We start from the raw sequence: 27578 nt of genomic DNA, 5'->3' as shown, positions 1-27578 counted from the left end.
ACTGATTTGTGCTTTTTAACTGTAGCTTAAGAGAGATTATGACTTAGGATACTAATATAAATATGCATTAATTAAGTTTTAAAGTCCTTCATTAGAAGGCATACCGCATAGCAGTGACTATCATCAGTGATTAAATATGTAGATACAGGGACTGCTGAAGATGGCCAACCGTGGGACTTCTAAAACCTCTTTATATGGGATCATTTTTTATATTCCTAGTTAAAAGCTTTCATTTTGATATGGCTACACTCCCTAAAAGAGTATCAGCCTTTGAATGACCAATGAGATCTTGTTTTTTAAGTAAATAAACTAGCAATCATTTTACCCAAAATAAAATCCTACATAAAATGCAACATTACCCCTAACCTTCTGCATAGAATCAGGAAAAAAGAGCAAAATCACTTTTGATTTCATCAATTTCTTTGGAAGCAGGTCAGGCAAATCAATTGCCAAAACTATAACGTCATCAGAAGGTGCAGAGCACGGCGGTGCCAGGTGATGGGAGAGCTCTCCTACAGAGGAGCGTGAATCACCCTGGTTTCCCATTCTCGTGGGAAATGAAATAAGAGAAAACAATGTAAACCAGAAGAGTAGCTGGAAAACAAAAGTAGAAGAAATTAGAAAAGAAGTGCAATGCTGGTGACAGGTGTTCCCAGACAGGATGCCAACCACACACTGATAGTTCAGCCTTCAGCTGTTCGCAGCTAATTATTCTATAAGAAAAACAAAACATAAATAAACAAAGCAAATCCGTTCTTCCAATCTTGATGCAATATGTTGATATAAAAAGTCGTAACATATGGAGCCATCACACAAATCAGTTATACTCATAATTCTTTTGTATAAGCATGAGAAGAGGGAAGGCATCAGCTGGCTTTCTGGTTGCGAGCCTGTGCTGCTGCACTAAGGTTGCTGCAGAAAGCAGAAGGGCTGACCAGATATGACCCTCATGTCACATCAACAACCTCCACAGCCTCTCTTTTCAAAGTTCCTGTACCAACATTGATATTCTCATCGTTTCCTACTCCTCCCAGGATGCAGGTTCCTGACACCCTTCAGCACACGCTGCCTCAGCTCGCAGCCCGGCGCATGCCGACATTCCCTGACACATGCAGCCTCGTTACACTCCTGCAAAACCAACTCCAAGGGAGCACGTAGAGTTGCTGCAAAACAGTCATTTTCTTAAAATGCATTTAATCCCCATTTCTTACTGCTTCTCGTCAGATTTTCAGCATTTACCAGATCACTAATTGTTCCTGTGCACCACCTAATTAGTGTGGACATGCAGTAAGAGTTGGCTGAGACTCTCAGGCAGACTTCAAACACACCAGCCCAAACTGAATAATTAAGGAAAGCTTTACATAATTACAGGTGTGTGTTCCCAGGGCTTAATTGTTAGGAAATTACTCCCAGTTCTGTTCAACTAAAATGAGTGGGGCAATAGTTTGGCAGCCAGTTTCATCCAGGCTGCATGAAGGTCCCTTTAACCTTTAAACCACCAAAGACACCGGCTTGGTGCCAAGCTGGTGGTGTGCTGAGAACAGTCCGTGTGGGTCTGCATGCGGGAGCACGAGGGCACAGCATTCATGGAGCAATAAGTTTTCCTGGAGCACACAGAGGGCGCTGTTGGGGGAAAGATCTCAGCAGGTTGTCCTTTTCTCAGCACAAACAAAATGATATTGCAAAATACCAGACCCCCAGCCAGCAGCTGGTGGCCAGCAGGCACGCAGGAGACCCTTTTCATATGGATTCTCCTGCTCTCAGAGAACCAAAACCAAACATCTCAAGTTTGCAACACCAAAGCAGCCTTGTAACTGCATGAAACCAGGAGCGAGAGCAACAAAGAGTTGCACCACGATGGGGCTCCAAAGAGCCGGCAGCATGAGGCCATTCCCCCCTCTGGGCAGGTCCAGAACCTACTGCAAAGCTGCTCTTCAGCAGGGAAGACGTTTTCAGAGCCCATTTCACACGTTACTCAAAGACAAGTATGAGCCAAACTGTCAGTCAAAAGCCCCTGGAGATCCTGCTGTGGAAGCAATCTGTCATTTAGCAGGAGAGCAGCTTCTGGATGGGGCCAGTTCAGACGCCGATCGATCTATTAGGAAAGGGCACTCCCAAAGGGACAACCCGCAGGCCTGCAGATGTGACTGGACATCCACTTCTAGGAAACCAGCCTATTTTATGCCTGTTTTCTGCTCCGATGACATTTGAAGCCATAAAACTGCAATTTCAATTGCAATGAACCGAGTTTAGCTACACCTGCATGGAAATAATCCTGTTTCACAGGCTCTTAGGTGAGGGCAACAGGGTGTTCTCCTAGGAAGGCCAGCTTAGCAAATTGACCAAAACCAAACCAAACCAAAAAACACTTATTCTATCCTCAGTCAGCAGAATATTCAAAAGTCTTGCCCCAAAATAGTAGCAGATGGAGTTGGACAGACCACCCACAGGTTTCCAAGCAGTCAGACAAGAGCAAAAACTCGATGCTCTTTGGTTGAAGGCATTTTAGAGCTGCATTATGATCTGAACCATTATCAGCTTTTGAAGGCAATCTTGCCTTGCCTGAGGTCATTGCTATCACATTTGTCTTCTGAAAACACACAAAGGTAAATGTGCTTTAATACTGCTAATAATGGCGAGTGAGAAGACAAGAGGGAAGAGGCAAAAAGTGCAAGATGCTTCTGAAGTACGCTGCCTGCAGGTTCACCTAAGGAAGTCATGCTTCTTTTTTCCCCCCTCTCAGAAAAATGTCAGCAGAGTGTTTACAGCTGACAGCCCTGCCTGTGTTTGGGATTTTGAGCAGTGTGTACACAGAGGGTGGGTTCAATATGCCAGGCTTTACAGTCAGCTTCATTTTCCTGTTGCATCAGTAGTTTCCTGATGTCCTTCCTCACGCACAGAGAGCGTTCTCTGCCTCTTTCACATGTTTTTCCTCCCGTTCTGGGTCCCTCCATGCCCCTCTCCTCCCGCTGCCCTTCAGCTGTTCCTGGGCACTTCAGCATCTTCGTGCATGTCCTCCCTGGAGCATCCAGGTATTATCCTGGACACCTGACCCTTCTGAACTTTGGCAGGTTGCTGTGATATCCATCTTTATGTTGCATCACAAAAAGACAGTCTTCCCTTAGAAATACAGATCTCTTGTGAAAAAAAAAACCTGTTCCCCACCCCCCTGTCCCAAGCTAAACGTTTTCCACATAATCCTTTCCCTATACTTGGATTTATATGCACGTACATTTCCATACCTTTTGTTCCACCTTTAGAAACTGAGCAAGTTCTTCAACAGTGAGGTGATCCTTCTTGTCACTGTAGCTTAAGAGCAACAAGTAGAGATCTCGACGTAAGGACATCATCTTGTAAAACACCGAAAATTCTTCAAAATTTAAGGTTCCTTGGTTCTCATCTGTGTCAGCTTCCTAAGAGGTAAGGACACTTAGGTAAGCATGCCAGAAAGTAGGTGAATTCAAGGAATAAAGCAGAAGAGGATTTATGTACAGAACAAAAATTTAATAAATTCTAATCTGCAAAATTCTGTTCAGACTCAAAGCCTACTACACACAGGCTAAAATAACTGCAAAATGATAATACTCTCTATTGGATTTTTTGGAGAAAACAGTTCCTGCACTGAAGCCCCAGGTTCCCTATGGAGATCTCAATTCCACCTTCAATTTTGAATTTGCTCCCCACGTGAAGAAGCACACGCTGGGCTTTCTCTGATCTGATACTCTCCTGTACGTCTTGCAGTTATCCTGGATTACAACATAGCAAGGAACATAATAATTTCACTCTTTGGCTTCCTCTAACAGAGTCTGACATTTAAAAACATTCAGAGCAAGCCACGGTCTTAAATTAATGGTAATTCCAGCTGCAGCACTCTGAGCCCCCCATCAGCTCCCTGCAGGGCGTCCAAGAGCCAGCAGCACCGAGCCTCGGCACCAAAACAGAACCCCGGTAGCCCCAGCCTTGGTTGCGGTTTTTGTTTATCCTCAGAGGTAGCAAGAGAAGAAAACAGTACTTAACGTATGTTAATACAAGGTTTTTGCTGTGAACATCTGCCTAAGAGGATTGCTTTGGATTTCCAAAACAAAGAGTATATTCTGGGGAGCTGCTGTCCAACATTATCCAGGTCCCCACAATGACCAAACTTCAGGGGAGCTACAACTCTTGCGAACGCAAGCAGATGATGTAGGCAAAGTGAAATAAATGTGTAGAGATGTGCTGTTGTTCCCACAAGTAACATCTTTCATATATTGCTGCAATACAATGTTTTGCCTCTCGTTATGAAACCCGTGGCCTTTTCCAAGCAGCGTTAAAGTGCAGGTCACAGCGCCTGCTGTCAGAGCCCTTTCAACGCTGACTTGCCTTTGAGCCCGAGGGCTTGTCTCCTCACAGGTTTACCAAACAAAAATTCCTCTCTCCAAGGAAAGAAAGTATCCCCAACCTTGCTATCATTTCCTCCTTCTCAAGGAAGCTCTTCCAGTTCATGCTCAGTCACCTTCTGGACCAGAGGAGCTCGTGTAATAGCTGGTGCAATGAGCAGACCTAGTCTATTTGCATTCCAAGGACCAAATTTTACTTCCCCTTCATAGAAACCACTCCGCTAACGTTCACACATTTTACTCTCCATCATGTCCTTGGCTTATCTTTCCTTCCTACATTGTAAACCATTTTCTACCAGCCCAACTGTAACTGTTTTCAGACAACAGAAGTAAAATATAAAATAAAAATTATTCTGGCTAAGAGAGGAAGTTTTAAAAAGAACCATAATCACTTTCATAAAGCTAGTTTCTATTAAATAATTTTCCACAAAGGAAATTAAAAGAAAAAAAAAAAAAAAGATTTCAATAGAAGCAGAGCAACCATCACTGCCAGTGTAGAATAATTCAGGTCATAGCAATGAAAACAATAACGCATCTAAAGAGTAAAATTAATGAATTGTCTTCTGTGAGGTTTGTCTTGTTAAATCAATGTTTTGATGCACCCTTGTCTATAAAAAGACAAGACTTGGGAAACAATCTGAGATGCTGGAAAGGACAGGGCTTTAAGTCCCAGCTTTCAGACCCTGCTGTGGTTCTGTACAGAAGCAGACCGCAACTGGCACTGTGTTAGCACAGTGAAACCCCGTGCTAGAGCCCACCCACCTGAAACATCTGCCGGACCTTCCTGCGGGGCAGGTTAACATTGAGTTTATGCATCAGCTGGTGGATCTCTTCAATGTTCAGCAGGCCGTCTCCGTTCTTGTCAGCCTCCTCAAAGGTTTGTTTCACCCAGCTGCAAACGCGTCAAGGAAACGTACAGGAGCGTGGTCTCCTCCTGGAGGAGGGAGGCAGAGCAGCTGGGCAGGACGAGGACAAGACTTCAGCTCAGGAGAATGAAACTCATCCCCAGCTCTTCTGGGCAGGAGGCTGAAACTCCTGGAAAAGAGCTGGTGGGACCCACATGCTTCTCCCTGTGCTGATGCCTTTAGTTGCCTGAAGACTTTAATTTTCACTACTGTACCCCTTGTGGTACCACTTGCTATTGTACCTTTTATCAGGTATAACGAAGAGTGTTGACCTTCCTGGAGTTAATATCCGGGGGCTACCTGCTTTGTGACTCACAGGACGCCAGCCCAGCTGCCATCCGTATCAGAGAAGGCAACCTAATGCAAGTGGATGGCTTAATGGAGACTTGGTGAATCCAGGCCAAGTACATTATTACGAGCCTGAGGTTTCCTTAAGAATCTCATTAACAATTAAACACTCCTGTTTTCCACGTTCTTTCCCCCAAGATTGTTACACAGTTCTTTCATCCGTACCCTTGTTATTTATCCATCTTTGGACAACTTCTTTAACCACCGCCTTCCCTCTAATATCTCTGCCCTCACCTTTTATGTCAGGTGTCCCACAGGGCAGCAACAAGTGCATACAATGATAAATTGTACAGAGAAAACAGACAGCAATTATACATTTGGTGTTTCTCCCTGCACAAGGACAAAGGGGTATCAAAACCAGCAGCTGTCAAGGTCAGAAAACAGGCTATGATTCTGCACACTGCGTACAGCTCAGCTCTACTAAAACTTTTCCTGGGACATTCTGCAGCTTGATGTCTGTTCGAGGTGGCACTCAAACAGTTTTTTCCCTTACCCTTGCTATGGACAGAAGTTTCATTTAAATGCTTAAAAGTGGCACTGGTTTATGATGATTACTTGTAGTTTGGTTCACGACACTAGCTCCTTTGCTCCCTTATTTCTGATATTGAGTATATTCTCAAAGGAGAAGCTAAAGTAGTTTTCAAATATTGCTGGGCTTGCTCTGATATTTTCCTGCACCTCCCTTAACTCTGCGTGAACTTCTCTGCTTTCTAACCAGTGAATTTTACCTCCTTTTTGCACATATATTCCTTTGCAGCTTTTCCTAAATCCTTGCTCTAGCTGGAGCTGTTACCGGGTCATTTTGTCTGCAGTCTCCCAGCTGCCGCATTTGATAACACAAACAAGACTTGAAGTGATGGTTCACCATAGAGCAGATATGTGCAGCTCGGAAAAAGTCATGGATAAATATAGCAAGCTGAGTGTGTGTGCAGCAGAGCATGCAATATATCCCCCAAACGGATCTGTGCCTATCTCGTATCAGAATTAAACACTGAAAATATGAATTAAATACCGTGTGTGTATATTCTCCAGCAGGAGTATTTACAAGTGATTGTTTTGTATTCTTCCATGTGGCAGGAAAGAGGTTACAATTATAATCAAGACTTTTTTGTTTGTTTAGGGGGAAGAGTGTTCTTTATATTTGACACACTAGTAAACACTCTGTGAAAGAAAGCACATCCAGAAAATATTCAGTGAGCAGTCTTTGCCAGAAGTTCATTTGGGTTACTAGGCTAAAAAGACATTTAAGGAGCTTTAAAGATTTGTCATTCTGACGATCAATGGAGGCTGAGCAGTAGGCACAGATATCTGACACACCCCAAACAAGAGAAATGGAGAGGGCCTGAAGTCACCAGGCAATTTACCAGAAGACTCAAAAAAAAAACGTTCACGTTTCAGCTGTGCAGAGGCCAACAAATTCATGTCTCCCATCAGTTCCCATATCTTGGGAACGGTGCCTTCTAATGGGCATTGCAATTTACAGTGGGAGAATAAAGGCATAGGTGGGCAAACAGAAGAAGACAGAAATCCTTCCCTGGCGGACACCTCAGGATTTTCACAGGTGGCCAATAGCACAACGAACCCCAGACCCACTAGGCTGCACATACTCACACACAAAATGTTCATTTTAAGGGAAATATAGAAAAGGAACAGCTACAAAGGAATTATTTCTGTACCCTCCAGTAGGGATTTCACTAACAAAAAACACAGTTTAATCCAATTCCTAAGGCACAATTGATGTCTTATTGCACAGGTAAGTGTCCTCGTCAAATCTAACTAATATTTCTATTGCAATCAGTGGCAAAATTTTTGGCACTTATCTTGAGGTGAAATAATACCCAGTACCAAATTCACTAAAAAAATAAACAAGAAATACTGAATTGAAAGCCATTGCTCAGGCTTGTAAAAGGATACTGATCGTGCGTTCTCTGTCGCTTAGCAAGCGAGTCCTCATCACTTATCCCAGCCATCAAATATTTCAGCCCCGTGATCCAGGTGCGAGCTTCCTCTGGGTTGGAGGTAATCAGATCCAGGGACTCCAGGTGGTTGCCGTGGTAAATGGTGAAGCAGCAGCTCGGGTCAAAGTTCCCCTCCGCATGGCGGTGGAAGATTTCGGACTGCCGGCCTTCGGTGACTTTGTAAATGGAATCGATGACAACTGAGGGGAAAAGGGAAACCAAAAATTGACATACTCATAATAATCACCCGGTTATTTTCTGCTTTTCAGTGATTTTGAATTATTCAGGCTAAAAGCCATTAAATGATTTTTAATATTAGATCTTCACATCACTAAGGGCTTTTTGACACCAAGGCTCGTCCTTGCCTACACTGCACGCACAGAACAGCGGCCCTGCTCCGCTGCAGCCCTCAGCTGCCATGCCCGGTCCCAAAAGTACCAACTATCACTGGCTGCAGCCTTGCCAATTGCTTGCTTTAAAATCTCAAGCCTACAGGACAATTCTCTGTATTTCCAGTCCTTATTTTACTTAATACACTGCTGATTTGAATTGCTAGTTTAAAACAGGAACCCTTTCAAGGAGAAACACTGCTACACAGTAACTCCAAGATGTAATAATACCTAAAGAAAGTTATCAGTTGTTACAATGAAGAAACGTCCATCTAGGCTTTTCTGGTTCTATATTTAAGTTGTGGTGCATACATTTCAAATAGATCAGCATAGTTATTGAGTCCCCACTGAGTTTGTTCACAATTCACATAAGCACATGGAAAATGTCCACATGCCGCTGAACTACATTCCCTTCCTTTTATTCTCCCAAGCTTTTAGTAGGTGCTTAAACTCTACTCACACTTTTGACAACCTTCATTTTAAGTATCATCCCAAATTTAAAATAAGTGAAGAGCATTCATATAATAAATCCAAAAGATGTTGCTCACTTTTCTGTCTGTAATTCACACTCTAATGCTGAACTGCCCCAGAAATTAAGACATTAAAAATTTACTTTTTGCCTTTTCACTTTTTCTGGACGGTCTCCATCGGATGCAGGTTCTGTGCTCATCCAGGTAGAAGAGACGAACGAGCCCTTTGGTTCCACTCTTCAGCTTAACCATCTGAGTCCCAGACTGCATAACACTCATGCATCTTTCAACTGTTAAGCAGAACAGAATAAATTCAACCAAATGGCCATCCAACCCCGCTAATAAAACGAGTTAATGGCTTTCAAACATCTCCCAGCCATAAAACATTTGCCTTTCACCTTCAGTGCCAGGAACTGGCACTGTGCCACAGACATACCATTTCTTCTTCACAACCAGGCTCCACATCAGAAAATAAAGTGCATCTGCCAAAACACCTTCACAACAAAGGAGGAAGAAAACTCAAGCAAATACTGGAGGAAAATATTTTGTAGTTGTTCTGTGCATATTTCCTGTAACTATTTTGGTTTGATACTATTAGCCACAGCGCTGTAACTAAAACCCAGCACTCTGCCAGCTTTGAGTGGTCAGACCATTGTCCAAACTCCGTGTTCCTTGGGCTCAGTAATCCCTTAGCTTAGATCTCGCTGTTTTGACACTGTTAGAACCGCTAATGGAATTAGAAATACACAATCCCTCCCCGCTGCTACACACGCATTTACAGCCTCTCCAGCCTGCTACCAAATTTCAAGCAGACACAGGGATAACTTCTCTTTATCAGTCCATCCCATCCGGGACAATGAGGGTTTGTTTCTCTTTGTTTTGACTAAGATAGCCCCATCTCCTCCTCTTCATCTCACATCTTCCCTCCCACAGTTCTCCAAACTCTAGGCTCAAGATAACCTTTCCCCTTGATCTCAGTACACATATACCCACCTTCCTAAATTCCCTTGGTTTTAACCCCATAGCCTCTCCTCACTTCATATCAGTCCAAATTCACCTCCTGGATGGTTTGCTTACACTCTGGCTCCCAGATAAAGCCCTTTGAGGCTGTCCCCAAGAACAGGCCGTGCGGGACCAGGTGGAGGTGTGAGCCTGAGCTGTTACCTACCCGCACACCGCACGCAGGTTTTTATCTCACTGCCAGCGATCCATTGCAGCAAGCCTGGCTTAGGAAGAGGTTGAGCTATGAGCTACTCAATACAGATAATCTGCTTCTTTGCACCTAATCCGTAATCAGTTATTAATAAAAGTCTTAAACACAAGTAAGTTTCACATAAGTCTTTCTGTTACCATCAGCTCAGCCGTGACAGAAATCAGAGGGGCTCCCCGGGGTGTGGTTGAGCACCACTAGCAAAAGGCAGCAGAAAGGGGACTACATTTCTTTCATAAAAGAAAAGCAGAAAATGGGCCACAAGCAGATAATTACAACTACCAGAAAACATGGAGAAAATCCTAAAAGACTTTACAATTTCTCCTGCAGTTTCAATGGCCCTCATGTTTCTGCATCCCATTTGTAATTAACACAGACACATTTCCCATACACATTTTCAGACAGACTTGAGAATCAAAGTTACATGGAATAGATATTAAAACACCAACACAGAAGAGTGGAAGAAATGCAGTTCCTGTGAATATCACAATATTCTCTGTTTCTCAGGTGCCACCTGCACTAAGCCCACGGCCCGAAAAAGCACCAGCTTTGTGCTTGCACTCTTGCAGATCTTGGGAAATACCACCCAGATGCAAACATCTCAGTCAGAACAGCAGAGGGGTAAGGAGGTTCACAGCATTGTTCCTATTGCACACGTGTCCGTAGCAGAAAGCTCCATGCCATTCAAAGCCCCGCTGGGTTTCAATTTTAGAAGGCTTTTTCCTTTTTTTTTTTGCCTTTCCAATTTACAAAATACACCCTCCTCTCCTTTCAGCTACCTATGAACCAGGCAGACACAAGAAACGAGGTCTTTTAAAACCTATTTTAGTGTGCTGATTTCAACCTCTAGCGGGGCATTTGCAAGAGGGCCCCGCGGGTCAGCACCTGAACGCAGCCAAGTGCCTGAACAGAGCCAGGGCAGGAGGAAGCTCCAGGAGAGAGGCTCAGGAACACTTTCACTGCAGGAACAGGAAAACGGGTTCCAGAAAAACATTTAATACTCTAGATAAACCAGGAATACTGAAATAAATAAATGTATAAAAATGAAGCAGCCCCTCAGGGCAGCCATATACCAGAACTCAGGGAAGCGTGACGTGCTTGCCACATTACGGTGTTTGACACAAGCACTACCTGTGCATTTTTCTCCAAAGCCTGAAAATGAATTAAAGTTATAGACAAGAATACAGCATAGTTTATACTACAAGAATAAATAAAGTTCATTAATCCAGAAATTCAAAAAAAATCACACTTATGCATTGTATATTTGAAGCTTTACTTTCAAATGAAAAAAGAAATCTGAAAGCTGCCAAGTTACTTCTGCTTCCCGAGTTTGGCAAACCTTCCTGACAGCCTAAAATCACCCCAAGAGACACCCTGTAGGTTAACGGGCTTTAACGATACCAAGAGACCAGGCTCCTTTTACCCTCCCACAACACTCATTTAGAGCAAACCAGACCTGAGTGCAGAGAGCATTTTTTAACCTTCAGATCGAGCGGTGACCGCCTTGCTCAGCAATACACGCATCTTTTCAGAAGGAGCTGCTTCTGTATCGAACACCAAACCAGATACAAACCCATCTGTGCCAGCTGGACCTTCTCGGAGGCGGCCACGCTGCCCACCACCTGGCAGAGCCCCGAAGCCCGGAGGAAAGCCATCGGAGCCCAGGGCAGTCCGGATGCCCCCCAAAAGCTCTCAGGCTGGGCAGACAGCACCTGCCGAGGCTGCCTCTCGCCGCAGAATAAATCTGGCTGCAGCCCACAAGCACTAAGCTGGAGCGCCCAGCACTGACCAGACGCGGCCTGACGTTCGAAAGCACTCTAATCCGCCCCAAATCAGCCGCCGCCACCTTCCGCCCAGCTCCTCTAATCTGTCCCCGTGTGCAAGCGGGTCTTTAGCAAGCAGGGGATGGCTGAGTGCTGCCCTGGGGAGCAGCTCTTGCAGAAGCCACTGCTCTGGTGCCAGACTCAGCAGCCATCCCCTGCCCCGGCCCCAATTCCAGCTCATTTCTGACTCACATGGGCTAAATCCCAACGGCGCAGTCACAACGCGCACACCTGCCCACTGCTGCAAGTACTGGGAAGCCTTAAGGCATGCCGGACCCCTTAGTGGGCACTAGAAGGAAAATATTTAGGGAAATAAAGTGCTCTCCCTAGCCATACTTTAAGTATATCCAGGCACATGAGAGCAGTGAGGGAAGCAGCCATGGCCCTGAGCACGGCTCCCCAGGACACAGAGGCACAGATCAGCCCGCGAACACAGCCGCACACGAGGCTGTGCCTCGGGCCCAGCCCTGGGCGGCTTCCCTGGGTTAAAAATTCATATTTAGTTTAAAAAAAATTAGCAATGGCAGCAGCAGGCCTGGGACTTCTTCCTGCTGTATTTTGGTTTGTGGTTATCCAAGGTAATGCTGTCAGCTAACTCCTAGTGGCAAAACTCCACTGCCAAGAGCCTACAGCAAAGTCTGTGGAGCACAGGCTCTGAACAAATGGGATTTTAGCCAGTTTGACGGGGATTTCACTTCACGTTGTTTTCCAGTGCCTTCCAAGAACCACTGCCTGCCTGCATGGAGATGATGTTCGGTCTCCTGTCTTGTTTTTATGGACTGATGTTACAGCCATCCGACCAAATGAGAAGATTAAATAAGGCAAAAGAGCATTACCAAACAATGAGAAGTCTAATTGCCAAGGAGGATATAAACTGCGTTCCTAAATAATACGCAATCTGCATTAAGCCAACATTAAGCTTGAGGAGATGAAATAAACCCACAAAATAGGAGTCAATTCCAGTTGTAACATCAGCTCTTCTCCCTGCATTTTGACATTCCCCAGCTGTGCCTGTGTGCTCGGTAGCTCCAGCTCGGCGAGGCGCTCTGCGGGGGGGTTGTCAGTCTGCGGAGGGGAACAGCGCCAGAAGAGCCCCTGCAGCAGGAGCTGTCCCCCGATGCACTGCCAGGACTGCTGCGGGCATCGCCTGTGACCCTTTTGGTGCAGCTCCCTGAGATCCTACACGGCACCCGGGGCACCTGCGCTGCCGTGCGGGGTGGAGGCTGTGGTGTGATGCCCAGACCCAGCCTGGGGAGCAGCCGGACGGACGTACGGGCTCGTTCCCAGGAGCAGACACTGGGAGGGTGTGATGAAACCAAAGGCATGAAGCAGAGAACAGCACACAGTGACACTAGCACGATCCATGGTGGAAGGTATTCTGGATGAGACTGAGAGCGTGCCACCCTGCTCTGCAGCCATCTCCTCGTCATGAGGATGCTCGGAGCCTTTACCCTAATGCCACTACAGCCTGTTACTGCCCGTCTGCCAGGGAACACGTCCCAGCTAAATCCCACAGGGCAGAGCCAACATCTGGAGCATCACGCAGCTCGCTGCTAATGCCACCAAAGCGCCGCTGCCACCTTGGTGCGGGACAAGCAGCGAGCCCAGGACAATGCTTGGAGGGAAGCTTGGGGGAACCCTGCCCCGGGTCAGGACTGTTTTAATTTCTGCATTTCATATTTACCCAGAACTTTATCTGCCCTGCTGTAACTCTTCCAACCCCTCGCAGTCTCTCACTCTTTAAGCTTCTTAGGGTGGATTTAATTATAAGCCCACAGATGAGCACTGGCACGAGGTGGACAATCTCCCACACCTCTGCAGACCTCAGCACAGCCTCATGAGTGGGCAGGCACTGCTGGAAACTGCGGGCGTTTCCAGCCCTCAGGGGAGCAGAGAATCCTAAAGCAAGGGGAGCAAGCAGCAGAATGCCAGCTGACTGCTCAGAACAACTGTGGATGGCCGACAGTCAAGGAAATTATTAAATCTGATGAACAACCCACGCCTGTAAATTCACCAAATAAATACACAAACAAAAAAAGGGGTGAAGCTTGAGAACAAAGGGGAGCAGGAGGGGAGAAAAGAAATTATCAGCCTAGTTTTAATTTTTCTTAGACCTGAGACCTGCACGGTATGGGTTTTTTTATTTGTTTGTTTGTTTAAAGAGACTTGGGATTGGCATCTCCCAGAAGTTCTGATTTTGAGTAATCCATATTTCCTAGTACCTGCTGGGTTAGCCTGCCATAGTGAGCTCGCTGGCGTGATGCTTCCAGGACAATCAATTTCAATGATTTTTTTTTCCATATTCAGAGTGGGAAGCTTTAGCTCTGTGCCTTCTCTCTGGCTGATACCTGACAGCACTGCGCAGCCTTTCTTGCTGGGGGAGCACCCAGCAATACACCAGAATCCAAACACTGACAAGCCTGGCAGTGCACAAAAATCCTCAGGGGGAGAGCTCTGGTGCCTCCACAACCAGGAGGGCTGAGGACTGCTAAATTTCCTAGAAGAGCACGGACCTGCTCGTTTACCAACAGTGCAAATCATTTAGCCACACACGGCCAAATTTAGCCACACATGTGGCCAAGTGCCAAAATACGCCGTCACTTGATTAGAGTGACCAGGAAATGTAGGTTTATTTAGCAAACACCGTTACCGGGTTTGCACACCCTAACCCAAGGGCAAGAAGCAGCAGCAGACGGGGAGAGGCGGCGAACAGCTCCCACCACAGCCCCCAACAGGATGATGGTGGGGCAGGTCGCTGAGCTGGCTGGGTCACCGCGTGCTGCTCAGGGGTATAAAGCTGGCTCTGCCAGGGGCTGCGCCTCTGGACACAGCGGAGAACAGCAAGGCACAGGTTCTTTCTCTTCCTAAATCCCATGTTTGCCCTCTAAAAATACATAATGCAGGAGGATCACGCACCTGAGAGCCAAGCATGCCTTGTTTTTAGCCTGCCTGTGTTGTAAGGGATTGACCATCACCGCTGTCCTTCAGTCCTTGATGCACTGCCCCATAGTTTGGTGAAACACAGGTCCCACAGCAACCTGTTGTGCTGGGTCTGATTTATTTATAGTTTTTCTCCTCCTGATATGCCACTCCTTTATATTTACCCCCCCAAAACCTGTCCATGAAAACAAAACCAGAAAAACCCCAGCAGAGTGCCCCTACAAGCCTGCTCCCGTCCCCTCAGAGACGTGCGGAGGAGGCGCTGCCCCGGCTGCAGCAGGAGCAGAGCCTTCTGCTGCCTGAATTTGGCAGCACCAGCAGCACACCGCGGCAAGCCCAGCACCTCACGGCACCACAGCCTGCCCAGGATGGCACCGGGCTGCCCACAGCACCGCTGCCCCCTCGGGCTGCCGCACACATCCACACCAATCCCCGGCTGGGGCTCCTCTAGAGAGCAGGAGGGGGAAAAGCGCAGCAGAGCTGAAGGTGGAGTTAATTAACCTTTAAATCAATGAATGAAGCCCACAGTCCGGCTGATGGTATGAATTAATTTATTCCCACTTCTCGGAAACAGTCATTTTCCTACCGAACGTGGTTATCTATTCTGTTCTCAAATTACCTGGGCGCAAGTCACCCACAGTGAGTCAGCTGCGGGCAAACAAAGAGCTGACAGTCTCCGACACCGAGGTAATTTTATTACTGACAAAACGCGTTGTGCCTTTGAGCTCCATGCAAAGCAGTGTTCCTGCTGGCAATGTGTGGAAACATCTCCCAGCCAGACACCTGCAACACCGCTGGGCATCACAATACCCGACCCGCGGCAGGCAGGGAGCCCAGCGAGCCCTCCTGTCACCCAGAGGCCACGCGAGCCCCTGGCTCCCCGCAAGCCGCAGGTCTGTCAGCGAGGAGCACTCGCCCAGCGCCGCATGCTGCCGGCATACCAACAAGCTGCCTGCTGCGCCACAGCCTTCTGAAACGGCTCCTTCAAAATGCGTGCCCAAGCGCAGAAATAAATGTTTCCTCTCGCAGGGAGGATCTGCGCTGGGAGGAGCTCAGAGGCTCTCGGCAGGCTCCAGGTTTTACCCAGGTGCTGCCCACCACGGCAGGACACCCACACCCTTGCCAGTGGCCCCAACGCCTCGGTACCTGGGCAGTTTGACCTTCGTGCCACGGCTTCCCCAAGATGCCTCAATTGTGCTTCACGTGGTAACAGCGCTCTGCAGCCTCACTGACACACAACTACACTTGATTCAGGAGCAGACTATCAGGTATTTAGGAAGCACAGAACTTAGCTGCTGGCTGGTCTACCGACTCTGTGACCTGCTGCCCACGAGATCCTTCGCTCCTCACGAACCGAACACCCCGAGGCTGGAAAACTTTCGGAGCTGCCATGTGCATGCCCTGCTTTATTGCAGTGCTGTGGTGGATTCAAGGTGTTAGGGAAATCAAACCTCTGGACAACCAGGCTCTTCTCAGGAGCAGGCTGATGGCCCCAGCAGCCGCTCAGACCTGTCTGTTCCTCGCCCAGAGCTCGTTCTGCTATCTGTCACACACTGTTAGAGGGTCTCAATACCCAGTTTGTAGCTGCTTGGGTAGGTTTAAAGGTGCAGCAGTCCCAAAGGTCACACTTATGGCCACGCCGATGGCAGGCGGGGAGCGGCGGCGTCCTGTGGTACCTCATGGCTGAGCGCCGGGCTGCTCCGGGCAGCGGCACGGCACCGCTTCAACCGGGCACTGCCATCAGGGCACAGATCGCTGTGGGCAGGCTCACGGAGACACCCGGCCACAGACGGGGACATCGGGCACATCACACGTCTGGAGGTGTTCGTGCCCACAGGCTGCAGCGGCCCCGCACACCTCACCCATGGCACGGGACGGGACAGGGTGGTATGGGATGGGATGAGATGGTACGGGATGGGACAGGATAGTATGGGATGGGATGGGATGGGATGGGATGGGATGGGACACTGCCTTGTGCTCCATGCTCCTGCCACCCGGCCAGGCAACAAACTAAGGAGCAAGAGGAGCACTCATCTAGCGGCTGCTGCTACATTTGCTGATGGAAAAGGGATGACAAAATAACTTCAAAGAGGATTTCACCCTCAGCTGGACACTTTGGCACAATACACATTTATCTATACACACACACACATCTACAACAGCTTCAGAGGTTAAACCCAATGCCTTTTTTCTAGGGCTGTTCCAAAAAGTCCTTCTAATGCTCTCGTACTTCCAATACACTGGTAAATTATTAAATGGGGATGTATCCATTACCCACCGTGTCTCAGCAAGCAGATGGAGTAACACCTGCCCTCCTTTACCTACCCGTGTGCATCAAAACTTAATGTCGGGCTTTGTGAAACACAACCCTCCAAGATAAAAGCGCCGTGTCTGGAGCTGCAGCGTGCCCAGTCTGGCCGACGAGGCCGTCCCCAACGGGACATACAAATAACTGACAGCTCCTTTAAGTGCTCTCAGTTCTTACAGGGTGGCTGTGCCAATTTCCCACCACTTCCACTAGTTAAAAATTATTTGCCATATAGAGTTACCCCTGCTAGATTCAAAGAGTTCTCCCCCTCTATACAGCATTTACCCTACAGCCGTTTAGGGGCTTAATCACTACTTTGCACCCAGCACTGAGTTAAACTGAAGAAAATCAGACACCACAAATCAAAAGTTCCCGAAGAAAGTTATTCAAGATGTCTTCCTCCTTTGTACCAGTCCCCTACCATTCCTGACAAGATGCATCTTTCTCATCCACAGCTCTTTGATCAGAATTTTACACATCGCTTGCGTACGGGTTAGCATTCTATTTATAAGTGTTGCTAGAAAACACAGCCACTCTTCCCCATGGAAAGCTATGCTGTGGCAAAATGGCCAATAGATTAAGAGGTCAGGAATGTTTTTAAAGGCAAATACATTTGTAATAATTTAAGATAAAAAGCAATCTCTGTTTGCCCATGCTGCAGGAGCAGTATCTCCCATACAATCCAAATGTTTGCATGGAGAAATTTTCAATTTGAAACACACACCTCAAAAAAAAGTACAACACATGTTTTCCTCTTAAATACTCAGGAATATTTATGTTTGCCATTTTTAAAGATGTCCAAATAATTACAGTACTGAGGAGTTACCAGTCACAGCCATACAGTGCACTTAGTTTTCTATAAGCACTTCCAGACATGCTTTTAGCTCTTCCCCCAGTAATTACAAACTCAAACATCCTTACCTTTTTCTGGACTTAAATTTTTATATACTTCAAGGTCTGCCATTAAATTTGCAACTCTTATGCATTATTGGCAAGTAGAATGGAAATTCTCACTGCAGGAAAGCCTCGATTTAATCTTCACGTCTCCGGAGGGAAAACATTTGGGAAGCAATCCGTACAAGTCCAGGAGAACCTCGCCAGCGCGGCTCTTTATGAGGAGCAGCGAGATCTTTGCGAGCCATAAGAGAGAGAAAAACAAATCCAGAGGCAATACGAGGCAACTTCCTTCAAAGCCAAAAAGCACAGCCCGGTGGGGAAGCTGGAAGCATCTGCTCCGTGCTGCTGCTGCGGGCAGGCAGGAGCAGCGACCACTTTTGGTGCGAGAGGCGCACGCATGGTGCCGCGATCAGGGCGCTGCAGGCATTAAGTGCCTGTAACGCCTGAAGGAGAGCGGCTCAGGCAAGCCCGAGGAAATCCCTCAGGCACCCAGGGAACCGATTCCTGTGCTTCAGCTGGAGAGCGGGTGAGTGACGCAGGCTGAATGCAGGCGAGGAAAAACACCCCGGCTGCGAGGAGCTCCCCGGGGCTGCAGCCCGGGATCCTGCGAGGCGAAGGCGAGAACCCCGCGGCCTCGCTCCCCTCTGCCACGTTTTGCGCCCTCTCCTCCCCTCTCTTCCCAGCCCGGAGGGGAACAGCCAGCTTTTGTGTGCTTCAGAACGAGGCCAGCTAGAGCGCAGAGCATGCAAATGGTTCAGCCTGTGCATCACTGAGCATTCGGTTTCGTAAGAACAAGTCGTCTCCGGTGAGACGCCGAGCACCAACTCTCCTGGTAGCTATAAGAAATTACCGTGCTGCTGGCTAACTACCGTGCTTCTTTAAGCCAAGTCAGTGCTACTGAACTCAGGTTTGTAGCCAGCACTGAGCGATGTGCAGAGCCACTCTGACTTACAGGACACAGCCCCAAGGGACAGCACGGGCAGGCAGCGCAGGGAGGAGGCGGGCACCCCCCTGCACACCTCTGCCCTGCTGCTGCCTTGCTGCTCCTGGGTCTTGCACTGCCCCTCAACATCAGCACCAAAGGAATGCCCAGCAGCATCCTCAGAGACTGACAGCGGTACAGGAGGGCAGGATTTGTCCAGTTGGGCCAGGGAAAAGTTGGGTGATAGAGAGATTGGGGCAGGGGAGGGTGAGAGCAGTTCTACCTGCTGGTCGCACCGAGGGCGAGCTGGGGGTGAGACAAGTGGAGCTGACTGATGGACATTTTACTTACAGAGAAATCATCAGTGCTCAGCTGCTGCTAACATGAGTACTGAGACTTCCAACAGGGCTTTAATACTTAAAGGGGGCTTATAAAAAGGATGGAGATCTTTTAGGATCCATTAGGAGGAAGTTCTTGGCTGTAAGGGTGGTGAGGCACTGGGCCAGGCTGCCCAGAGAAGCTGTGGATGCCCCATCCCTGGGGGTGCTCATGGCCAGGCTGGACGGGGCCTTGGCCAGCCTGATCTGGTGGGTGGCATCCCTGCCCACGGCAGGGGCTTGGAACTGGGTGGTCTTTAAGGTCCCTCCCAGCCCGAGCCATTCTCTGATTCTACGGCGTGACGGACTGCAGCACAGCACAAGACACGCCTTGCCTACACCCAGCAGACACAACCCAGACCATAACACGGAACAAGCCCCACAGCCACTGCAGGATCCCTGCTGGCTGCCCAAAAAGCTCACGCTGCTACCCACACCGTCGGCTGAGGATGGCTGCGCTGAGCAGTCCTGTTCTGCAGAGAGCAGAGCCTCCCAGTGCGGCTGTGACGAGGGAAATGGGAGAGCTGCTCCCTTACCCCACCAGCAGTTCACACCCCAGTTCACAAGATGACTTCTCATCAAGTCATCACTCCCAAGCCTCTAGACAGTTGTCAATACATTTGCATCCAAATGAATCGATGTCTTACAGTCCCGATTCAACAACAAAAGAGAAATGAGCTGTCACCAGCCTTCAGGTTAATTCTTGGTACACCAAATTGCACTCAGTAATGTGATACAAGTATAACTGCGCTGCATTCCCAACCTAGCACTCTGTTATACATGATAGGAGCTGGACACGAGCATCTCTACCACCGAGTCTGCTCTGTAAGAAAGCTTCTCTCACCATTAATATGCTCCTTATTATTCTGTCTTCAAAATAACATTCATTTTACAAATTGAAGTGCTTTGACGCTACATGCCTTTAGAAATTAGAGCACACTGTACGTGTCAGCAAGAACATCGCGGCAAACAAATGAAGACTTTACAAAATTTGGGGGGGCATATGCCAAGAGGTATGAAAACACCTGTAGGTACATTCACCTTCTGAACAAAATCACCATGACAACTCTCCATTGCGAAGGCAGGTCCTACACCCGGTGCCGAGCCCTGCCAGCCGGAGCCAGGCCTGAAGCCAGCGCATCCTCCAAGAGGCTGCAGCAGTTTGCCTGTCTGCAAAGGGAAGAGTCCGAAGGCAACTGGCTCACCTCAGCTCACCCGATGCTGCAGCCGCGTCCTGCTGAAGCGGTGTTTGGGCAGCCCGCACACCCTTCCAGCCCGCTCTGCTCCACGCAGCCTGCACTGTTCCCACAGGGTCTCAAGCGAGGGTGCCAAGCAAGCTCCCCAAACACAGAATTATTACCCTGTTACACATAATTGATCAAAACCAATGGTCCCCATAGGACAACAGCCCACATTTTCAGCAGTTTCATACACATCCCGCAATCAAGCAAGACCAGATGAGGCAGGAATGGTGACACAGGCTCACGGGTCTGCCTTTTTCCTAGCTAGGTTTTCTGCCCCACAAGCCCTTCCCTGGGTGACTTTCGCAGCAGTTTGCATGCTTAGAAGTCTGTCTTTTCAACTATTTAAGCTGGTTTCATAAAACACATTACCCGTACTCCAAGCCTCATTTCACTGATAGTTTTTGACAATCGCGGCTACAAAAGCAATAGAACTTATTAAAAAGATGTTCATTCACTCAAAATCCATTTCCCCTGGACTAATATTATTTTCCAGTTCTCTTCATTTGCTGTTCAAACAAGGCTCTGTCATTAAACCACGGGAATTATTCTGAGAGATGAGACAGCAAGCACCTCGACTGCCAAAGCACTGCCCCTGTCCTCTCGTTAAGAAGGGGGATTTAAAGCTCTTCTGGTACCTGCAGGCTCTTCTCTTCTGCACACCCAGCTCCAGGTACGCTTTGCTTTGGAGCACGCTGCAACTCAGCTCAGCACCTCTGGCTGGGATGTGGGGAACACTGGAGCTGCCGTGGCAGGATGCTGTGCCAGGGGCTCAAACAGCACCGGCCTGTCCCGAGGTCGTTGCCAAACCAGTGCCAACATTTTCAGCTCCCCAGAAGCAGCACTCTGCAATAACCCTGGCAAAAGATGCATGAAGCCAGCCACTCCTGGAGGGAGCAGAGCTGGAGGAGCCCTGGGGCAGCCAGCAGGCATCCCACGGCACCAGGGCTGATGGATGATCGAGTTGATGGCTATGGGAATCGCTGCGCTCAGGCCTCTCCTCCCCAAGCAGCTCCGGTCTCAGACTACAGAAACAGCTGAAAACCCCCTAGAAAAGCCAAGCAGACGCCTGTAGGCCATGAGGAATGGCAGCAAAGTCTGCCTTTACAGATCCAAGGCAGCGATCCCAGGATAAAAGCATCACCTCATGCTTGCTGCCAGCCGCGGAGCAGCCCCATGGGGCTGGACCCACAGCCTGACCCCACTACAAGAGTCAGCAACCCCACACCACGCAGCATCTCAGGCTGCTCATGGCACGGGGCAGCTGCCATGTTCCCAGTGGCTGAAGGAGGAGAAGGGCAGTAATTACTGCCAAAAGCGTTACCTTTGCCAAGCTGCTACAGAGCACGGGAGCTCCGTTTGTAGATATTAAAAACTACAGCTTGCCGTGCCTACATTAGTGGGCAAACAGACACGGCAGTGCAAGTTCTACTGCAAAATATTAATTTTCCAATAAATGAGAACATTTTTAACAATTAGGCTTTGAAATTACAGCACCAGAAGATTATTAATTTTCTGGCTCATCAGTTTTTCCTTTTTCACTGACAAAATGGATGGAAACTGGTACAAAGAATTCTGCCACAGAGAAAGAAAAGCTGATTAGAGAACCTTTACCTTCACGGTAAATAGATAATGAAATAAGAAGATAACATCTTCATATTCATCATCCAAATTTAATATTAGACCTAAACTGTAATACAACAACTCCTGAGAACTCAGCTAGCTGTGAATGAAACTTCGTGTTATCTGCACAAACTGGTCGCTTTTATCAGATTAAGGCTTTTATCAGCTCCACTCATCTGTCATTAACGAAGACACTGTTCTGTGTAAGGTTGACAAATATGCAGAGATGGAAGGGGAGAAACACAGCATCAGAACCACGCAGCCCGAAGCAGCGACGTGGGGGATCCACACGTGGAGCTCCTCCCGGCACCAGAGCACGCGCCAGGTGAGAGCCGGAGCTCTTATAGAGGCCCTTAGGCACTAAAGGAAGCACGGAGAGGAGGTTTCCTAATGTATTTCAGGAACTGATTTTTAGCCTATGAGAACTTAAAATAAATTCCTTAATGCCCTTCTTCTACGTACATTTCCAGTTACATCTGTTTTTACAGAACAGATTCAGAATACAAACCAAAGTGTGAATTACTGCGCTATCAACTTATCCTGCTCTCCCACACATCGTTATAAAACTTCAGCTGAAGTTGACCATAAAGATGTACGAGCAAATCCTGCAGTCAACATCTGGCATTTTTAGCACCATAGCCCCAAGCACAGGGCTTGCACGAGGCTTCAGCAGAGCTAATTATAAAGCTTTGCCCATCAGCAAGCATCAAGCCAAACAGACGTGCATTTCAGCAAACATCTCGTATTGTTCCCCCAAAACTCTTGTGCTCTAATAAACAAAATTGACCGTTTTACCGTATAAAAATAATATAATGCATTTTATGTTCCCATTCATTGAACACAAAAGTTCAAGATCACTGAAGCAAAGAAAAGCCTACAAGAACTTGCATAAGAGCTCGGCTTCTGGGGCTGAACCGAACGGAAAGCGCTGCAATAACACCTGCCACGAGCAATCTCTCATCAAGCTGTCCGAAAGCGGTTGTGCAACAGCAGGAGGTGCTCATCTAATAAAGGTGGTGCACAACCACATCCATCACACCTGGGAAATCAGAGATGCTCCCTCAAAATGAGCAATTTCTTTGGGCTAAGTCCATCTCCCCCCTCAGCTCTGGATGTTTATGAAAGGTGATTGGGAAGAGCCTCCCGAAGGATGAGCCGGGTATCCCTGGCACAAGGGGCTGAGAGCCCCACCAAACTCCAGGTCAGCATTCAGCAAGTTCCTCTGCGAGGCTGGTGGGACGGACAGCTCGCTGCACACCATCGGATGGAGAACTAATTGCTGACAGATATTCTTTGTTCGGTGTCAGCACCACGCAGGTGTTTGAGCAGCCTACCTCGAAGGGCCATTTGAAGGAAGCGGCAGCGTGGCAATTCGTGGCAGCACCACACAAGAGCTGAACCTCAGTGGATCAGGACCTCAGCATCAAGGTCTGGAGCAAAGTTCCCATTCCTGCTGGCCCTGGGCACCTGCCCGCCTGCCAGGCATGGTCCCCGGCTCAGGACATGCAGCCAGCTCCTTCCCAGGTGCAGGACGCGAGCGACCAAACCTTCCTCACTGACCAGCCTGAACGTGGCAAGGCTGGGCGAAAGGAGAGTTCCCTTCAAGCAGGAGGTTTGCACCAACCCACCTAACGTCCACGGTTAATTCCCACAGGTGGTCAAAAGGAAAAATGAATTTTAAAAAGCGAGGAGAAGGTATGAGATGGAAGTTAATAAAAGCAAAGGTCTAGATGCGGATTGGGGAAGCACTTACGTTGCTCATGGGCAGATGCTGGGAGCATGTCCCAGAGAAAGGATTTAGATATAGACCATTTTTTCCTTCGTGCTTTTAGCCCCCAAAATCTGCTAGCAGCGTAGATGGATGCTTGGCCTGACAACACAGCCATTCCTGCATTGTTATCGCCAGCAAACAAAACACGATCCACTTTTACAGCATGAAAAGCCTGAAAAAAAAAAAAACATCTTCCAAGCCTAGAGGCATGACGTACTTTGTATTTTGGCACTCCTTGCAATAGAAAAGAAAAGAAAGTAGGCTCCCCATGTCCACGAGGCTGTTCTCAACATTAGCCTGCCTATCTGCTCCGTCCTGCAAACTGCTAAAGCAGCTTCAGCACGGATCTGCGTGCAGCTTGGGATTCTCGGTGTGCACAGGCCGTACGTGCCTCGCTGCTCCTGAAGAAACCTGACATTTTTGCTTCCAGGCAGAGAAACCTCCCTAGAGTGCAAGGCACAGCAGCAACTTCCACTTCTGCAACCAAAAATTTCAGACAAACAGATAGGGATTTTAATAGCCTGCAAGTGCAGTTATTGGCAGCTTTTCCTAATAAAATCAGAAAACGATGAGAACTCCCCAGGCAACCCAGACGCATACAGGGCTTGAGCACTGCACACGTGAACGTTCAGTCCTTGCTCACAAACCACGTGCTAAAGCCCTGCAGGAAAGCACGGCGTTGTGTATCAACACTTTTTCTCGCCTACCAACATGCAAATGTCTCAAAGCATCATCAAAATACAGGAGTGAGCAGGCTGATCTGCACACAGCAGCATTTCCAGCAGGGAATGGAGACAGTCCTGGTGCTTTTGCTGTTCAGTACCTGGGAGATGGACGGGGAGCACTCAGACAGCCCTCCAGCCTTCGATTTACATTTGCCAGCGTATTTCTGGCTGCTACTAATTACTTTTGCAACTTCAGAGCAGGGGCACAGATAGGATGCTTTTAACACTTCTTCACTGGCCTCTGCCTCAAAGGAATTCAGTTCTTCCCTACAACTAGTTATTTACTCATGGATTTCAATCTGGACTTGTGCCAACGTTCCCCAGCAGTTCAATAAGCTTTTTCTTCCCCAAGCTTACTCTGTGCAAGTACATTTATAGCCAGTCTCAGCCTCTCAAAATCTTTGATTTTCTAAGCCAAATAAACCAGATTCATCTCATCTCTCCTCACGCCCTCCTGTACTCTCCCAGTCACCTCTCTCTGCATGTTCCCGAGCTCCCCTTGCCCAAACTCTGCTGAGCAGAGCTGCAGTAGGCTGGGCCGTGCAGCAGCAGTGCCTTCACCTAGAAGCACCAACACCTTCAGCTTGCTACGAGCACTCAAAGCTGCCTTTGGCTCCAGGTAACGCATCACACGAGCAAGGCGCTGTCCTGCTGTTCGCTGTATCTCACACGCTTCATCCTCCACCACCTCCTTGCTTGCAGCCAGTGCTCTCCCACGCTGGAGCAGATGCTTTCATTCCCTGCTCAACTTCCACACGAGGTCCTCGGACATTGCTTTAGAGACACGATGCTCTCCAACAGCCTGTACGTGCAGTGCTGTGGTGTTTCTGCTAAGTATTTGTTTGCTTTTCTCCCCAAAACAAGATGTTTGAACGACTCCCAGTAAAAGTCCCTATGGAGAAAGATGACCCTGACCTTTTTAGAACACCAGCTTTTGGGTTGGGATAAAGTTGTCTGCTTTGCACCTGAGGTGCAACAGTTCTCCCAGATTACAGGTTCAGCTACAGACCATAATCACGCCACCAAAATGTGAACCTTCCAGACAAGCCACATACAACTGAGCTAGTCCACTGCCCTGAATGGAAGAGCACAACTGAGATAATATGAGCAAGGCTGGATTAACACCACAGCCTCCCAGCGGTGGTTAAGTCCCCACTGACACCAAAGTCTGAAAAGAAAGAGGTGGAGAAGCTGGATGATAAAACTAGAAAGAGAGAGCAGATAATTACAATTACAGAAATGCAATTGAAACAAAGGGTTTGTATTTCTGAGAGCAGAGGAAGAGATAATTGGCATAAGTAACTGACTCTAATACGGTAACTGTGTAAAGCTACTTCCAGAATTGCTGAGACTAAATCATCTATTTGCCAAACACGTCATGTCTTCTGTTCAATGATTACAGAATATTAGCATGCATAAAGGTAGAAAAATAAGCTAATCAGCAGCTCCACATGCTTGCTCTCTGGAGAGCCATGATCTCAATGTCAGAATATGAAAATAGTAATTAAAAAAAATTCAGACCTGTTTAAGTTCAAAGTAATAGATATTAGAGCTGGAAACATACAAACCAAACAACTCAACTGTCAGCAAGGAGCCGAGTCACAGTACCTGTCCTGCCAACAGGTAGCACCTTTCCTACAGAGTTCACCTGAGATTTTCTCTCCTTATTTCCCAGTGGAATTGCCAGGATCACCCCATGCAAGCCGTGGCAAGAAGCCAGTAGAGACTGGGGGCAAGCGCCCAGCCTGCTCGCTGCCCCCACCCCGCCTGCTCTTCCCCACTGCCCTCTGTCAGGAGCTACAGGACCAGGAGGCTGCAGAAGGCACGGCGACACAAAGCTGGCCCTCCCAAAGCTCTGCCATCCCTTTGAGCTCCGTCAGCAGGGATCTGCAGCAAACCAACTGCTCACAGTGTCAGGAGCAACGTGCTGAATCCTGGGGACACGCTCCTGCCTCCCGCCCGGTGCGGTTGGGAAGTGGCACTTCCAGCCCTGTTCAGCAGGACTCCAGCTCCCTCTGCAGCATCGTGCTCAGGATGAAGAGACTGGAAGCCCTGAAGGGCTCTGTCAGGGGAAAATAATGAATCCTGTCTGGTCCTGAATGAAAGACAAATAAATTAAGCCGCAGAATCTTTCTGGTCTAGGGTTCCTGCTGATTGTATCTCCTACTTTAGATGATTATCACTTTGCAGACTCATCACTTCAATAACTCTGTGTGGATTACTGGGCTCGGTGCTAATGGATCATTATCCCGTCTCTGCACTATTAGAGAGATGAAGACATTACGCTGCTCCGCTACAAAACACCACCTCGAGTCACAAAGCCTGGACCAGACTTTTCTCTCATTTCATCTGCAATGGGAAAATTGCAAGTACATATCCCAAAACGCACCTGCTCCACTTATCCACCCATGCTAGAGAGCAGACTATTGCCTGGAGAGAAGCGTGAGCAATGAGCACTTATCAAAGCATCCCAAGAGTGCTCACACGGGCACGGGGGACCTGGGTGAGGCTGTCTGGGAGACAACTCCCTCCTTCCATAGTGCCAGAGACATCTCAGAAGGAAAGTGGTCCCACCAAAATCAACGGGACCAGGAGCACCCTGATAAATCCCAGGACTGCACTTCAGCTTCATCTGAGAAGTAGAGCTGTGGTGCCTACACATCAGGTGTGTGCAGCACCCCCAGTTTGTCACTTTTTTCAGTGAAACCCTGTAATTCCTGTGTTGTGCAGTCACGACTGGATACAGCAGGCTTCCCTGCAGCAAGGACTGTATCCTTCTCCACCAGAGTTTCACAGTAATGTAAACGCCCTCACGACCCAAAACAGTGTATCTGCTACTACTTCCCAGAGTGTTCTCTTCAAAAATAACCACACACATACACCCCCACTGAAACCCACTGATGGACAGTTTAATGCAATGCAAATTCCGTGATGATGCGATGCAGCTGAACACACAGCTGAATGGGCTCCAGAGGAAAATTTAAGGTAAGCAAAAAATAGATGTTTAATGCTTTAAAGATCTGGGGGAATGGGGCTGGCTTTCAATAGTTAATTTATAGGCATTCCGTTCTGCCACTATTCATAGTGCCATAAATCCGCCCTGACTAACAGTTTGTTAATCCCTGACTTCAAAGAGAACAAGGAATACAAAATTTGGGCCTCTGAGAAACACGTGCTCACCAATGAAGCTGACAGATCAAGTATAAGCAAAGAAAAAGAGGCCATGAAAAGAAAGTATTTTATACCAAACTATCGTCAGGGTAGCTCCCTGGCTTTGCGTTCAGGCAGACCTCAA

The 27578-nt window shown here is 48.0% G+C and overlaps 1 protein-coding gene across 1 annotated transcript in view; it reads right to left on the bottom strand.

Moving 5' to 3' along the window:
- PLCH1 (phospholipase C eta 1) overlaps nucleotides 1-27578 on the bottom strand; it is a gene marked incomplete at its 5' end in the record, with an annotated part of 57034 nt that overhangs the window by 28778 nt on the left and 678 nt on the right. The window contains 4 exons of the mRNA XM_082766742.1: nucleotides 3243-3413; nucleotides 5139-5268; nucleotides 7544-7787; nucleotides 8590-8736. Of these exons, the coding sequence (XP_082622868.1) occupies nucleotides 3243-3413; nucleotides 5139-5268; nucleotides 7544-7787; nucleotides 8590-8736 (692 nt within the window). The remainder of the gene's footprint in view (nucleotides 1-3242; nucleotides 3414-5138; nucleotides 5269-7543; nucleotides 7788-8589; nucleotides 8737-27578) is intronic.

The sequence above is a fragment of the Aythya marila genome (genome assembly GCF_965140915.1).
Source record: "Aythya marila genome assembly, chromosome: 9".
Classification (NCBI taxonomy): domain Eukaryota; kingdom Metazoa; phylum Chordata; class Aves; order Anseriformes; family Anatidae; genus Aythya; species Aythya marila.
This window is presented reverse-complemented; position numbering and strand designations above follow the sequence as displayed.